This window comes from Mauremys reevesii, linkage group 25, assembly GCF_016161935.1.
Source record: "Mauremys reevesii isolate NIE-2019 linkage group 25, ASM1616193v1, whole genome shotgun sequence".
Taxonomy (NCBI): Eukaryota; Metazoa; Chordata; order Testudines; family Geoemydidae; genus Mauremys; species Mauremys reevesii.
This window is the reverse complement of record NC_052647.1, coordinates 20,060,299-20,075,153: the sequence shown is the minus strand read 5'-3', so window position 1 is coordinate 20,075,153 and position 14,855 is coordinate 20,060,299. Positions and strand designations below refer to the sequence as shown.

The window sequence follows — 14,855 nt, the reverse complement described above, 5'->3', positions numbered from 1 at the left end:
GCCCCGCCTTCCTCGGCCCGTGATTGGCTGGTCGCTTCGGTGTTGTCAATGGGTGGCTCACATTTACTACCCTGGCGATGGAGGGAGCGTTATTGAAATGGACCAACTACCTCTCGGGTAACGGCCGGGGGGCGGGTCTGGGATTCCCCTGGCCTGGGGGGGCCGGACCGTCCCCGCTCCGTGTGACCCTCCCCCCCCTTCCTCCGACCCGGGCCAGGTCCGTGCGACCCTCCCCCCCCCCTCCGACCCGGGCCAGGTCCGTGCGACCCTCCCCCCCCTCCTCCGACACGGGCCAGGTTCCTGTGACCCTCCCCTCCTCCGACCCGGGCCAGGTCCGTGCGACCCTCCCCCTCCTCCGACCCGGGCCAGGTCCTGTGACCCTCCCCCTCCTCCGACCCGGGCCAGGTCCCTGTGACCCTCCCCCTCCTCCGACCCGGGCCAGGTCCGTGCGACCCTCCCCCGCTCCTCCGACCGGGCCAGGTCCGTGCGACCCTCCCCGCTCCTCCGACCCGGGCCAGGTCCGTGCGACCCTCCCCGCTCCTCCGACCCGGGCCAGGTCCGTGCGACCCTCCCCGCTCCTCCGACCGGGCCAGGTCCGTGCCACCTCCCGCCAGGTTCCTGTGACCCTCCCCCTCCTCCGACCCAGGCCAGGTCCGTGTGACCCTCCCTCCGCGCTCCCGACCCGGGCCAGGTCCGTGCGACCCTCCCCAGCTCCCGACCCGGCCAGGTCCCTGTGACCCTCCCCACACACTTCCCGAACCAGGCCAGGTCCGTGCGACCCTCCCCCTCCCCGCACTCCCGAACCGGGCCAGGTCCCTGTGACCGTCCCTCGCCCCTCGAACGGGGCCAGGTCCTTGTGACCCTTCCCCTCTTCTGAACTGGGCCAGGTCCATGGGACCCCTCCCGCTCCAACCCCAAACTGGGCCAGGTCTGTGTGACACCCCCGGCCCCCAACTGAACCGGGCCAGGATGGCGGGACCTGCCCCAACTGAACCAGACCAGGTCCTTGTGACCCGCCCCAACTGTACCGGGCGCAGGTCCGTGTGACCCCAGAACCAGGCCAGGTCCGTGTGACACCCCCTCCCCAAACTGGGCCAGGTCTATGTGACACACACACCCCCAGAACTGGGCTAGGTCTATGTAAGCTGCCCCCAACTGAACCAGACCAGGTCTGTGTGACCCTCCTCCCTTGAATTAGGCCTGGTCTGTGTGACCCTCCCTCCACAGAACTGGACTAGGTCTCTGTGACTCTCCCCCCACCCCCCTCCACGAACTGGACCAGGTCTGTGTGACCCTCCCCACGTTCCCAAACCAGGCCTGGTCTCTGTGTCCCTCCCCTCCCCCCGCCAACTGGGCTGAATCTCTGTGCCCTCCTCCCCTGACCTGGGCCTGCTCCCCTCGAACCGGGCAGGTCCATGTCCTTCTCCCCAAACCAGACCAGGTCTGTGACCCCTCCGTCCTGAAGTGGGTTCACTGCCCCTGAACCAGGTTCACAGGACTGTGACCTGGACCCCCCCACCCCCCATGCCAGGCTTATGACTTCCGTCAAAGAGGGGCAGGCTGCCTCCCTCCCTTTGAACGGGGCCAGCTCTATGACCCGCTCCGCACGTTTCCGCATGGGATGGGAGGACCCCACCATCCCTTCCCCCAGCAGGCTCCAGGGTGGCACCCGCCTCTCCCAGTCCCGAGCTCTCAGTTGGCACAAAGGCTAGCAGGCCCATGGGCCGCTCCCTGTTCCGTTCTGAGAGCCAGGTGCCAACTGGGGGCAGGGGCCACCCTGTGCCTGGGGGGTCGTGAGGATGCAGAGTTTGCTTGTAACTCTCCCCCTTACAGGGCAAGCGACACGGGCGGACCCCAAAGGGGGAGGGGTAGCAAATAACCTGCTGTCCTCTCCAGCACCCCTGGGTCCCCTAGAACCCAGCCATGGGGAGACATCCTGGGATCCCACTGCCAGACTCTCCAGCACTGGGCAGCTGTCGTGGGGCCAGCAATGGGAGAGGCCCGGGTGCTGTGTGTCGGCTGGACTAGGTGGCTGATCTGCTCTGGCTAGGCCTGTGTCCCCGTGGGCATTGCTGGGCAGTGGTGGTGGCAGGATAGGACCCGCCGGCTGCTGAGAAACGTCCTCGGTCCTGTCCTGCTGGCCCTCGGATGCTTTGCCTAACCCACACGCCTCCTGGGTGCGGGGTTCTGTCCAATCTAGTGGCACGGAGAGGGAGAGCGAGAGCGAGATAGCCTCTACTGCATGAGCTAAAAGCCAAGTGGCTGTTAGCCAAGGCTGTAGAGCGATATCGGTAGGGATATCTCAGAGGTCTCAGGTTCGATCCTGCGCCCCGATGATCCTGTCAGCGTTACATTTGCACATCGCTAGCCCCTTGCACTGGAGCACGTCGCCCCCGTAATACCCCACATACAGACACCGCTGGGGAAGCGCCGTGTCGGGGGCACAGACAGGGATAGGACCCAGGAGTCCTGACTCTGAACCGTCTCCTCTCCCACAGCCGGGAATAGAATCCAGGAGTCCTGCTTCCCGGCCCATTGCTCGAAGCACGAGACCCCACGCCCTCCCAGGGCTGGAAATAGAACCCAGGAGTCCTGGCTCCATGCTGTAGTCACCAGACTGCCCTGTGCCTTGTGTGGGCAGAGCTCTTGTGCGCCAGGCGGCAGCTGAGGGAGCCGGGCTCCCTGGAGGAGAGAAGCACCGTGGCAGGCGTTGCGGGGGTGACTGGCTTTTCCTTTCCCCTGTAGGTTGGCAGCCACGGTACTTTGTCCTGGACAGCGGCATCCTGTCCTACTACGACTCTCAGGACGACGTGGGCAAAGGCAGCAAGGGCAGCATCAAGATGGCCGTCTGTGAGATCAAAGGTTGGTGCCCTGCTGGGTGAGACGCTCGTGCGGGTAGTGGGAGGCGATTGGACCAGGAGGGGCTGGCACGCTGCGCTGCTGACCGGGATCCTGGCAGGGCAACGGTCCAGAGTTTAACGAACACTTGGGGGCCAGATTCTGCAATGGGCCCTTCCCATCCCTTGCTGCTCTCTCCTGCCCCTCCCTGACAGACAGACACCCACCCACAAATGTAAATCTGGGCTATTTCTGTCCTCCCCAGTCTCTGCCCCCTTAAGATTTACCCGTCGGTCCTACCTCTGAGCGCAGTTGTGGTGCCACTGAAGATGCACCTCACACCCCAAGGGAGCCGATCAGTCGGGTGGGAGGTTTCCCTTGGATTCAGTGGGTCCTGAAACCCCTCAGAGCCCTGGCTTGGTCTGCAGCCAGCTGAGGGTTTTACTGGGGGGGACAGGACAGCTCCCCAGTTTAAGAATCACCACCCTGGAGACTATTCCAGGGCTTTGTCCAATCTAGTACTCAAATTCCACAAAAGAGTGTGCGGCTGTTGGAATCAGGCAGAGAACCCAGGTGTCCTAGTGCGCAGTCCCCTGCTCTAACTGCTAGACCTCACTCTCCTCCCAGAACTGGGCATAGAACCCAGGTGTCCTAGTAGTCAGACCCCTGCTCTAACCACTAGACCTCACTCTCCTCCCAGAGCTCGGAATAGAACCCAGGAGTCCTAGTGGTCAGTCCCCTGCTCTAACCACTAGATCTCACTCTCCTCCCAGAGCTGGCATAGAACCCAGGAGTCCTAGTGGTCAGTCCCCCGCTCTAACCACTGGACCCCACTCCCACTCTCCTCCTGGAGAAACCCTGGGTCCCTAGATTCTGGCTGCAGAGCTGGATCCTGTCATGCAAGGTGAGAACAGACTCTGCTACCGGAGCACCGGGAACTCGCCCAGCGACTGTCTTGTCCCTGCAGTGCACCCCACCGACCCCACGCGCATGGAGCTGGTGATTCCAGGGGAGCAGTATTTCTACCTGAAGGCAGCGGGGGCTGCAGAGAGGCAGAAGTGGCTGGTGGCCCTGGGCAGCTCTAAAGCCTGTTTGGGCGACAGCAGGAGCCAGAAGGACAAAGGTGGGTCCTCCCTGAAGGGAGGGGGTGGGCACCGTGCCAGGGAACCGGTGATCTCCGTTGGGGTGTGGCAGATCTGGGCCTGGAATAGCGGGCGGGGGGGGGGGGGAGCTGTACGTCAGGAGTCAGGGACAGATCGGGGGCTTGGGGGAGCCCAGGGGTTGGGACTGAGGGACATCGGCAGAGCTATGCCTGCGGGCTCATGACTGCAGCCGCAGAGGGGTGTGGAAGGCCTGGCTGCACCCTTCAGTTTTGCAGGGGAGCGGGCGGCAGAGAAGGGCTCAGGTGCGGGCGTTCCCTCCTCCTTAGTAAACAGTTACTCGTCTGTGCCTGCAGAGAACCGGAATTTCATCCTTCTGACCTGCCGGTGATGGGGTGGGGCCCAGTAGTGGACTGCCTGACCCCTAGAGGGGGCTGTGCTGCAGGGAGTGATGTGGTGGGGGCTCAGTGAGGGGGCGCACTCTCCCCCTTGCAATAAGCAAACAGACCCCAGAGTGCAGTGCTAGTAGGCACTAGGCTGCAGAGAGTGAGGCTCAGTAGGAGGCGCTCTCCCCTACGGGGTGTTGTGCTGGAGGGTGGGTGACTCCAGCAGGGGGCGCTGTTCCTCTCTGGGTCAGTGCTGAGCCCAGTGCCACCACACAGGACAGGTCCACTTATTAACAAGCCCAATGCACGCTGTAAGAACTGGGGCATCAACCCCTGTGTCCTGGCTAAATCCCAACGCGGGTCATTCCATTCTGGCTCCCCGGACAGTTTCTGCTGGATCCTCTGTTTTTTCTTCACTTCCTGTCTTAGACTAGTGCAGCGTTACTTCAGGTTGTTAAACAGATGCTATGTTCCACCCCAGAGGTGGCTGCACTTCAGTGGCAGGGGCAAAGCAGTCCCTGCATATACCATACAGGGCCTGGGGCTTCCAGAGGAGCAGGATAGGAATGAGGCAATGTTGATCTTCCCGTCTCTCTCCAGACATGCACCTGAGCAGCGAGTCCCTGGGCCGGAAGCTGTCGGAGCTGCGGCTGTACTGCGACGTGCTGACTCAGCAGGTCTTGGACGTCCAGGAGTCCACGCGGCCCCAGGACAATGGCTCCCCCCTCGATATCGAGGTTCAAAGGGAGTGGGGAGAGGTTAAAGGGGAGCTGTTGGGTTTTAGGAGGATCTGGAGGACACGGGTCCTGGCTACCCTCTCCCTCCTGCCGGGGCACAAAGGCTGCCTGATTCCAGCAGCTCAGAGAGGGCTGCAGTGTGGAGTCAACCAGCGGAACTCCCCGCTGCAGGGCTGTGCTGTGATACCACCACCTCAAGTGGCCGGGATCCTCATGGGGTATGAGGCTTCGCAGCATAAGCGGATGGGGCGGGGTCCAGGAGGGAAGGTGTGCATGGATGTGAGCCCCCGAGCTAACCACTAGACCCCACTCTGCGCCCAGAGGCAGGGAAAGAACCCAAGAATCCTGATTCCCACTCCCCTGCTCTATCCGCTAGGCATGGCTCTCTCCCCAAAGCTGCTTCTCTTCTGAGCAGTGCCTTGGCACGCATGTCTGCGATGCAACTGAGCCAGCTAAAAAGGGGCGAGGAGGCCACTGACTCACTGGGTGGCCAGGCCAAGTCACTGCCCCTCTCTTTGCCTCGGTTTCCCCACCTGTACAGCAGGCTTGGAGAGGCTGGTGCTACAGAAGCGCAAAGGATTGTGGGTGGCCGTTCCTCTCGGTAACCCTCTGTCCTCCCTCTTCCCAGAAGATGAACGAAGCCTCCTCCCTGCTCAGAGCCACCTGCAGCCAGTTCATCTCCACGCTGGAGGAGTGCATGAAATTCGCCAACGCCCGCCTGGCACCCGAGCTCTACCAGCCCTCGCCGTCCCCCCTGCCCCAGGACTTCGTAGGCACCAAACTCCCACACTCCCATAGAGTAAGAGCCTTCCTGGGGCAGGGGGGCAGCATTTGGATGAGCAATGGCATCTGCCTAGGACAGATCAGAAATCCAGCATGCTTTGCCAGCCCCAAGTGCGGGGACGGGGCTGTGTGGGTCGGCTGGGAGCTAGCTGGCCTCTGGGCATGGCCCCAGAGAGGGCAGAGCCCGGGCAGCGCCAGGGCAAGCTTCTGAGCAGAGTGTCTGGGGTCAGTTTATCCTCGGCCTCTTTGCTAAGGACGTTGCTATGATCCCAGCATGGCTCATGGCTGCCCCCCCCCCCCTCCGGCAGTCATCAGATGTGTGCCCGCGCTGCCAGTCTGAGCTGGATCTGAACTAGCTCCAGAGCCGCCCGGCGCCCCCAGCTCGCTCGGTTCCATCTGACCCTCTCCCGCTTTCTGGCCTCGCAGGTGAGACGCTCCCTCAGCCACACGGGCATCGTGTCCCCCGACAGGTGAGCAGGCTGGCCGTGGGGGAAGAGAGGGAGGCTCCCGGGTGGCGTAGCTCTGTGCTGGGTGAGGATCCTGCGGGCCCTGTGCTTGGCTGGGGGCTGAGACCGAACGGGATGCGGGCGCAGGCAGGCAGCTGGCTTCTGGGTGCCCACGACATGGGTCCTGGCTCCCTCCAAGCCAGGCCCTCGCCCTGCATGGTGCCGCCCCGGCTCCCCTAGCTGGATGGGGAAGGTTCCCAGCCCCCTGGGTGGGTAGACTGGTTGGGAGGGGGGAGCGATCAGCCTGGGCTCTCCCTCGGATGCCACGCTAAGTGCCCATCTCCAAGCCAAGGCTCTCACCCTGCCCCCCTCTCGCAGAGGGGCAGAGCCGCCCCGGCCCCCAGTGCCGCCACAGAGGGGCGCCATGACGGTGGTGCGCAACCTGGAGGAGATGGTGATGTTCCGCTCGCAGCACTGGAGCCAGCAGGGCCCCGCGCCCGACAGCCCTGTCGGCACCATCGTGGAGGAGAGGGAAGGTAGGAGCCATGGGGCAGCCTCCCTGCCACCGGGGGGTGGGGCCAGCACAGTGCAGCATGGTCACATGGCCAGCTCTGGCGACTGGCTGCTTGTCCCATTGCAGATGATTACAGGGCTGCTGCGCTTCTGCGCGCGCGCGCAGCGCGCGGCGCGGCAGCGCTAGCCAGAGCGTAGCGCTCAAAACTCAAGAAAACTCTCTCCCTCCACCTCCTCCTCCCACCTCTGGGAGGCAGCGGAGGGCGCTGAGCAGCGCTGGGGCACTGGCGGGCTTTGCACTGGCGCGCGCCCCAGCAGCGCTGCAGAGAGTGTGTGTTGTGTTTTCCCTGCCTGCTGCTGCAAATTTGTAAGTGTAGCCAAGCCCAGGGATTGAAGGACAGCATCAGCCCCTGACCCGCCCCAGCTCCACCCTGGAGAGCCCTGCCCCCCCCCCCCCCTCCGCGGGCAGGCTCTGCCTTTCCTGCTGGCCCTGCCCCACACTAGCCAGGCCCCAGTGGGCCCTTTGGGGCTGAGGTTCATGGCTTCCATGTGTCACACTCCCAAGCTGTGTCTCCTGTGGGCAGGTGTCAGTCTCCATGCTGACGGGCAGCCAGAGCCCCACTGGGGAGAGGGGAGCAGGGGAAGCAGATTCGAGTGGACCGAGCACAGGCCTGTGAGCCAGGACTCCTGGGTTCCATTCCCAGCTCTGCAAGACAAGGGGCGAGTCCCTCCCTGTGCCCCAGGCTGGCGACGCTGCCAGAGCCTCTGGAGGTGGCAGGGGTGGGTTAGGTGAGGCTGTCCTGCGCAGGAAGTAACAGGAGCCGAGTGACTCTCTCTGAGGGTCCCTTGCCCATGTCCCCTGCCTGATCCAGGCCGGGGACTGGAGCTCTGAGCTAGAGCCCCCCAGAGGCCAGAAGCTGCCGCTCTCCCTAATTCCTCCTCCCCTCCCTCGCCAGAGGCACCGCTGCCCACGCAAGAGTCCCCGGCGGAATTGGCTGGCAGTGACAAGCGGAAGTGAGCGGCACCAGGATCCGGGCGCTGCATCCGCCTCACACTGGGGGCTCGGGAAAATCTCCGGCCCAGCCCTGCGGGAGCACGGCACTTCTCTGTGCTTGGGAGCTGCCAAGGACCAGCAGAGAACAATGGGGCCGTGTTCTCCCCACAACTCCTCAGGCTGGCCCCCACCTGCTCCCCCCCTCGCCCTGCGCTGGTCCCAGCTCCGCAGGGGCGGAGCGGTGCCCTTCTGGGAAGGGAGTAGTGTCTAGCAGGTAGAGCAGGGGACTGGGCATCAGGATGCTTGAGTCCTGTGACCCGGGACGGGTCACCTCCATGCTCTGCGTCCATTTCCCCGTCTGCAGGGGGGAGGGTCTGGAAATGGCTTGGATGTGCAGGCGGAAGAGGCCAGAGGGGCACTGCGGGGTGGTATTGATCAGCGGGTGCCATGGGCGGTGGGAACGCAGGCTCTCCGGGACGAGGGGACCGAGCTCCCATCTTGGGGTGGGGCAAAGGGGGCTTCGTCCCAGGAGCAGAAGAGCTACATTCTCCTCGGTGCTGATCTCCCCTGGCGCCTGTGCTGGCCTTATGCCCTGTCCCTGGGTCTGGGGGAGAGGGAGAGAATCTGCTGAGCATGGAACCGGAAAACTGCCCCCTCTTTGCTCCCCAGCCCACGGAGCCCAAACGCCTCCTGCCCCGGCCTCTTGTCCCCTCCCCCTCGCTCTGATGCTGTGCGTGATGCCATCAGTGCAGGAGAGGGGGGATCCGGGGTGTCTGCCATCACCAGCCAACACAGTATTAGAGCCTCAGAGAGCCAGCCAGCATGCGGGGGCTAATGGCCAAACACGATCCAGCAGGATCCCCTTTAATCCGTGGGAGCAGAGCTGGTGTCCCCGCTATGTGGTGTGTCAGGGGAGAGCTCTCCAAAATGGAGCTCTGAGGGGATCTTGCTCTTCTACCCTCGTCCCATCCAGTTGGTGCCCAGTTCGGTGCCATGGTGCATCAAAGCACCTCTTACAGCCAGGCTTCACCCAGCAGGGGGCGCCCTCTTCACTTTCTCGCCACAGCCTCTGGATCCAGCAGGCGGGTGAGAGGCGGCTGGTTCCTTCGATCTGGCAGGGCGCCTCCCTCTGGCCAGTTCCCGTCTGCGCCCCGCTGACGGTTCAAGCCAAGGCCGGAAGCGAGAGCCCCGCTGGCTCTCCTGCCGCAGGGGCTGCTGGGAGCAAAGCCTACGTCTTGGGGACAGTAGAAGCAAAGATGAAAAGAAAGATGGTGCCAAGGGAGGGTTGGCTCCTCCCACCCGGACTTCACCCAAATCAGGTGACTGCACCCAACGCTAAACTCTTCGAACACTACAGCAAGGGCCTGGCCGATTCTAATGGAGCTGCAGAACGGTCCCTGCTCTCGTCCTCTGGCTCTTTGTGCTTTGACACAGGATTTTGTGTCACCAGGTTGGGGCTGTTTTTTTGCCGAGGGAAAGCAGCCGTTTCTGCGGAGAGCTCTGCCAAAGATCAGGCCTTGCAATAAAGACTCTAATTTTGAAACAAGTGGCTCGTCTCCATGTGTCTCTCTCCCCCTTGGGCGCTTTTCCCCAGGGCCTGTGGAAGGAGCAGCTGCACAGTGTGGGAAGGCGGCTCTGGAGTCGCTAAAGCCTGAAATTGCCGCAGAACGAAACTGCTTCATCGGAATCAGCAAGCGAAAGGAAGTGCCCGAATCTTCGTGGCTCTGACCCGAACCGCTGGGTCGTTCGGGGCGGCTACTGTTTGTCCTTCCCGTCTTGATCCAGGCATCGTTCCGAGATCTCCCAGACTTTGGGAGCGGCAGGAGGTTCCTGCAGCTCCCCGGGTGTTTAAGCAAAATACAGAACTAGCCTCAAAGCCGCTGTGAAATTCTCCTGCTGCAGCTCGGTTCTTGGTGTCTTGATCCAACACGGCCTATTTCTCGTTCTTTAGCTCCCGGGTGATCTTGTTTTTGCAGAGACGGTATTTTAAAGAAAGAGCACAATGAGTTTGCTGTGTATTTTACCCAAATGCGCAGAGAGGGTTTATTCCCTGGTGGTTTAGAGAAAGACCAGGACAGAGTGGTAGAGTCATCCCAACTATTCATAATACAGCCGAAAAAATCAAGAGCCGTTTGTGACCGAAGTTCTTCCAATCAATTGATCAGGCCTGAAATGCCCTTAGACCAGTGAATTTCTTGCAAATTATCGGTAACAGACACTAGCTTCTTGCTGATGCTAATGCCCCCTTTGCACTGGCGGGCCAGTGCCGAGGGGTTGTTCCCCTGCTCAGGAGCAGTGCTGCCTTGTGGCCTTTCACGGCAGATTCTCAGTGGGAGGGGAAATTGGGGAAAGGGAGTATGTCCCAGGGCTGCCCAGAGCCAGCGGAAAGTGGGGCAATTTGCCCCGGGCCCCACAGGGGTCCCCATGAGAGTTTTTCGGGGCCCCTGGAGCAGGGTCCTTCACTTGCTCCGGGGGTCCCGGAAAACTCTCATGGGGCCCGGGCCCCTGGAGCTTCTTCCGCTCCGGGTCTTCGGCAGCAATTCCCGCCGCCAAAGACCCCAGGCCCCCTGAATCCTCTGAGCGGCCCTGGTATGTCCACCTGACCTGGGGCAGAGGCCGGGTGCTTTGCTGGTACAGGAATACCTGTGTACTATAGTTTGTCATGTCGAGCTGGCCAAAGAGAGCACCTGCAATCCCCTGGCGGAAATCTCAGCCCAAACCCCAGGGCCTGGCTCTGGGAATCAGCTGGGCCCCAGCCCCAGTTCGAGGGATTCGGGCTCAGAGCGATCTCTCCTGCTCCTTGCACCAGCGAGGCATGACCTCACACAAGGAACGACAACGCAGCATTGCTTCCAAGGCCAAACGCTGCCCACACGCTCCCAAAAAGTCCTCGCGTGGCTGTGCAGCGACACTGCCTGCTGGTGTCGGTAACAGTGGCATGCAGGGCTGTGGGTGCAAAGCGGAATCGTGCCCAACTTGGTTTCCTTCCGTTCCCAATCTCGATTGAGGTGTTAACTAAAATCACTGGTTAAAATTTTATTTGAACCCTTAACAGCAATCGGAGGAAACTGTCTCCTGTTTCCTCCCAAAACCAACATTGAGTATCAGTATTTCCCCTTGCAAAGCATCATTCAGTTGCTCCTAATCTGGTCTTTCCCGCTCCCTATCTAGACAGGTGATTCATAGATCCTAAGGTCAGGAGGGGCTACTGTGGACACCTTTCTAACAGCCCCTGGGACTTGCCTGGGTTACTTCTTGTTCACACTAGAGCAGATTTTTTTAGAAAAACATCCAATCTTGATTGAAAAGTCTCCATTGATGGAGAATGCACGAGGGCCCCTAGTAAATTGTCCCAGTGGTTAATTCCTCCCGGCGGTAAACATTCGCGCCTCTTTTCCAGCCTGAATTTGAGATTTTTTCTTTGGTAAAAAATCCGGGGAGTCGGTTGATGTCCAGAAACAAACTTCTCTTGCTCAGCACTTTTGTAAACCTTTAATTTTCACAACATCCAGCCTGTGATTGACGGGCATCTCCGCCACAGTAAGCAGTCATGGACAGTTCATGGCTCAAAGGGTGGAGGAGTCCCTCTGATGATAGTCTGCGCAGCTGAGCCAGGAAGGCAGATTGAGGGTACAGGGGACCCCCCACACACACACACCGTAGATGGGGGGGTAAATTCTGAGAGCCCTGTTGCTAAGTCAGTTAGAGGCAGCTACAGCCCCCTGCAGCCCAGACCCCAGCCGCCCCTCAAATGACAAGTCCCCGTTCACTTCAGGACTAGTCTGACTGCCGGTCCTCCCAAGGGCACCTGGCTGCACCACACCAGCCCCTCCGGCCCCCTTCAATATCAAGCCTGCGCTCCTCTAGCCAAGGTGGTCTGGGGTGTTAATTGCCAATGGGCACATTTCTGCCCCAGGCAGAGTTCTAGTCCGGGGACCCAGCTCTCTGCGATGGCCATAACAATCTACCCATTTCCTTGGTGTACAGCGGGAGACAGGATGTTTGATACTCCCAGAGCAAGGAAAGATGTGTTACTTGTATTGTGGTAGCACTTAGCCTCAGCTACGATGGGGCCCTGGGGTTCTGGGTGCTGCATGTCCACATTCACTCGTTAAGGACATGCCGCATTGGGGTTAGTTTTGTGATGCAGTTTCTTTGGCAGAGAAGCTGGTTCAGGCAACAGGAGCATTTGTTCCCTGCCTCGCGCTCTCTAATCGGAGTCAGTTCTTAGGGAAGAACTGGGCACTGGTGGTTGGGCTGCAGTTTCTGAAAGGGGATTGGCTGCCTGTGGTTTGTGACCACCTCTGTTCCAGGACAGGTGCGTATAGTGTGACCAAATGAGCTCCGTGTCTGGCTCTGTCTCACTGATTTCTCCTCCTGGGCAGGGAAACCAACCCAGAAGGCCCTGACGTCTGCTCCCACTTGGCAGAAGGGTGCGAGTCATTGGCCAAGTGAAGCATTACCTACACCTCAGGGGCACGTCTCCCTCTGGTTGTCTCTGGAATGTGATACCCTTCGAACGCCATGGCCGAGCGGTTCCGGGCGTGTTCCGGGCAGCAGTGGGCAGAATGCTGGAGATGTTGGTGAAAAACCAAAAGGGGAAAATGGGGGCCGCATGGAGACTCAGACATCTGGTTAACGGAGCTAAGGGCTCCACCCACCTTTGTCATTGTCTAGAGCAGGGGTTCCCACAGGTGGGCCGCCACCATGGGCGGAGTTTGGGGGTGGGAAGTGGTGGTACCAGGCTCTCTGTGCATCCAGGTCAGTTTTCATCGGTAGGCTGGGTAATGGCTACCGCCCTTCAGGCTCAGCTGGGCGCAGTCCTTGGTGCCCGCGAACCACTGGGTGCTGGGGACCACGGTTTCCATGTAGGACAGCGTGTCCCAGCCTGGCCTGGTGTGCACCAGGCCACAAGGAGCGGCGCTGCCCACACTGCCAGCTAGGGACTGGGTGCAGGGCCGGGCCCCGCAGCATCAATCTGCTACCCCCAGCCTGCACCCTGAGCTACCCCCTGCCTGCACCCAGCCCCTAGCTACCCCCAGCCTGCACCCTGAGCTACCCCCTGCCTGCACCCAGCCCCTAGCTACCCCCAGCCTGCACCCTGAGCTACCCCCTGCCTGCACCCAGCCCCTAGCTACCCCCTGCCTGCACCCTGAGCTACCCCCTGCCTGCACCCAGCCCCTAGCTACCCCCTGCCTGCACCCAGCCCCTAGCTACCCCTGCCTGCACCCTGAGCTACCCCCCGCCTGCACCCAGCCCCTAGCTACCCCCTGCCTGCACCCAGCCCCTAGCTACCCCCTGCCTGCACCCTGGGCTGGCTGACAGGCTGAAAATTGAAGATGAGTTCAGGTTGAGCTTCACTAACGTATGGTCCCAGCTGGAGAAACTGTGCGAGGAGGAGCAGGCGCGTCCATCCCAGTCAGAAGACTCCTGGTTTGTAAGTATTTTATATGTTTATTTACAATATTTGATTCTGTTCTAATCCGTAGAGAACAGGGCTGGGTCTTTGCTTACACAGCACAGGCATTCACGTCCCACCTCCACCCCCCCCAAAAAATGGAACACATAAAATAGTGCGCAAAGTTTGGGCAACAATTTTATTTTAAGAGAAAATCCCGCAGCGTTTTTTAAACAATGTTGTGAACGTTGTTGTGTTGCTCCTGGTTCCGGTTTATTCACAATTGTGTTTTCCCTGTCTGAACGCCACATTTTGCTCTCACCCTGCCTATTGCAGCTGCCCAGGTGGCCTCGGGTTGGGAGCCCCTGGGGTTCGGGGCTCGAGATCAAAGAACGGGTTGGTGGCAGCTGTTAACACCTTCCAGCATAGGAATCCCCCCATCTCAGCTCAGCCCCTTGCCCTCATGGAGTTTTCAAGTGCTGGCACCCGGAGTGATTTCTCTCCCAGAAAGAAAAACAATAATGGGTGGGGAAGAGTCTCACCGAGTCCCTGTCAGGGTGCGGAAGGGGGACATGGGGTCACCCCCCCGGCATGCGGGGAATGAGGTGCAAACAGAGGCCCTGCCACGGTGAAGTGGCGAATAGGGGGCACACGGAGCCTTGGCAGTGAGGGGTATGTGTATCCATTGAATCCCTGGCACACCCGGCCCCAACCTGGGTCTTCTTAGGGCTAATTCACGTGCCCAACGGCCTTTGAGATCCCAGGATGGGGACAGCGCCGAGAACGGCAATTTAGTATCGGTACTTACTGGTCCATCCGGTACAATGATGATTCTTCATACGGCGCCCATCCACCATAGCATCTGGTCACCTCAAAATCTTTTATGTCTTTATCCTCGCACGCCCTCTGTGAGGCAGGGCACCACTATGATCCCCAGTGTGGAAATGGGAACAGGGCCCGTGCAAGGATATTTTGCGCCCTAGGCGAAACTTCCACCTTGCACCCCCCACCCCCATAACATCGGTTCATTGAGTGGCAAATCCCAACGAGCCTTTATAGACCCCAGGGGCCAGCCTGCCCAGGGGCCAGTCGTGCCCAGGGGCTGCTCCCCAGACCAGGTTCCCCCTCTCCCCACCCCCTGAATTCCCCTGGAGGGTGCACAACCCCCATGAGCCCTCCCCACCCCACCCCAGTGGCCCCCGCTGGTTTTGCCAGGCTTGGGCCATTGCAGCAGCTCGGCAGGGAGGAGCTGCCTTCTGGGGGCTCCTGCAGCAGATGCATGTGGGCAGAGGCCCCTGTGCACCCCCCGGCTCCCTCCTCACCACGCTCAGGCTCTGAGGCTCCCGGGAGTGTGAGCTGCGCCCCGGCGGCAGCTCACATGCCTGGGAGCTGCAGAACCCAAGCGTGACGAGGGAGGAGCTGCGGGGCGCATAGGGGCTTCTGGCCGCATGCGTCTGCTGCAACCTGCAGGATCCCCCCAGGGGGGCACCAGGCCGCAGCCCGGGCACAAGGGGCAGGGGTGCGGCTGCTCCCCACTAGCGGCGGCACAGCCTTTGCAGGGCTCCTGCCCCCCTGCGCCGCGCCAGCTCCTCCATGGCTGGGGCTCACTGCCCCCGCAAGCCGACACTCTGGCTCTACGGTGCCTCTGGAAGGCGACTCC

General features: G+C 61.2%; 1 protein-coding gene across 4 annotated transcripts; it reads left to right on the top strand.

Annotated features, from left to right (window-relative positions):
• The first annotated feature begins 24 nt into the window (after positions 1–24).
• On the top strand, positions 25–7,895 carry LOC120390786 (pleckstrin homology domain-containing family A member 3-like). 4 transcript variants are annotated; one of them, XM_039513648.1, is made up of 8 exons: positions 25–117; positions 2,746–2,862; positions 3,806–3,961; positions 4,925–5,001; positions 5,693–5,860; positions 6,271–6,314; positions 6,669–6,826; positions 7,760–7,895. In XM_039513648.1, exons 1-8 carry the CDS (start codon positions 78–80, stop codon positions 7,819–7,821), a joined length of 822 nt encoding a protein of 273 aa, XP_039369582.1. In that variant the 5' UTR covers positions 25–77; the 3' UTR covers positions 7,822–7,895. The 4 variants fall into 4 exon arrangements, with proteins under 4 accessions (XP_039369582.1, XP_039369581.1, XP_039369580.1 ...); XM_039513647.1 differs by having other exon boundaries at positions 5,690–5,860; XM_039513646.1 differs by having other exon boundaries at positions 4,925–5,061; positions 5,690–5,860.
• Positions 7,896–14,855: the final 6,960 nt, after the last annotated feature.

Excerpts from the sequence above, each read along its gene's own strand:
- LOC120390786 (XM_039513646.1), top strand. The coding sequence starts at position 78 with ATGGAGGGAGCGTTATTGAAATGGACCAACTACCTCTCGG. Across the intron at positions 6,315-6,668 it reads GGCATCGTGTCCCCCGACAG|AGGGGCAGAGCCGCCCCGGC; the intron begins GTGAGCAGGCTG and ends CCCCTCTCGCAG. Across the intron at positions 6,827-7,759 it reads CATCGTGGAGGAGAGGGAAG|AGGCACCGCTGCCCACGCAA; the intron begins GTAGGAGCCATG and ends CTCCCTCGCCAG.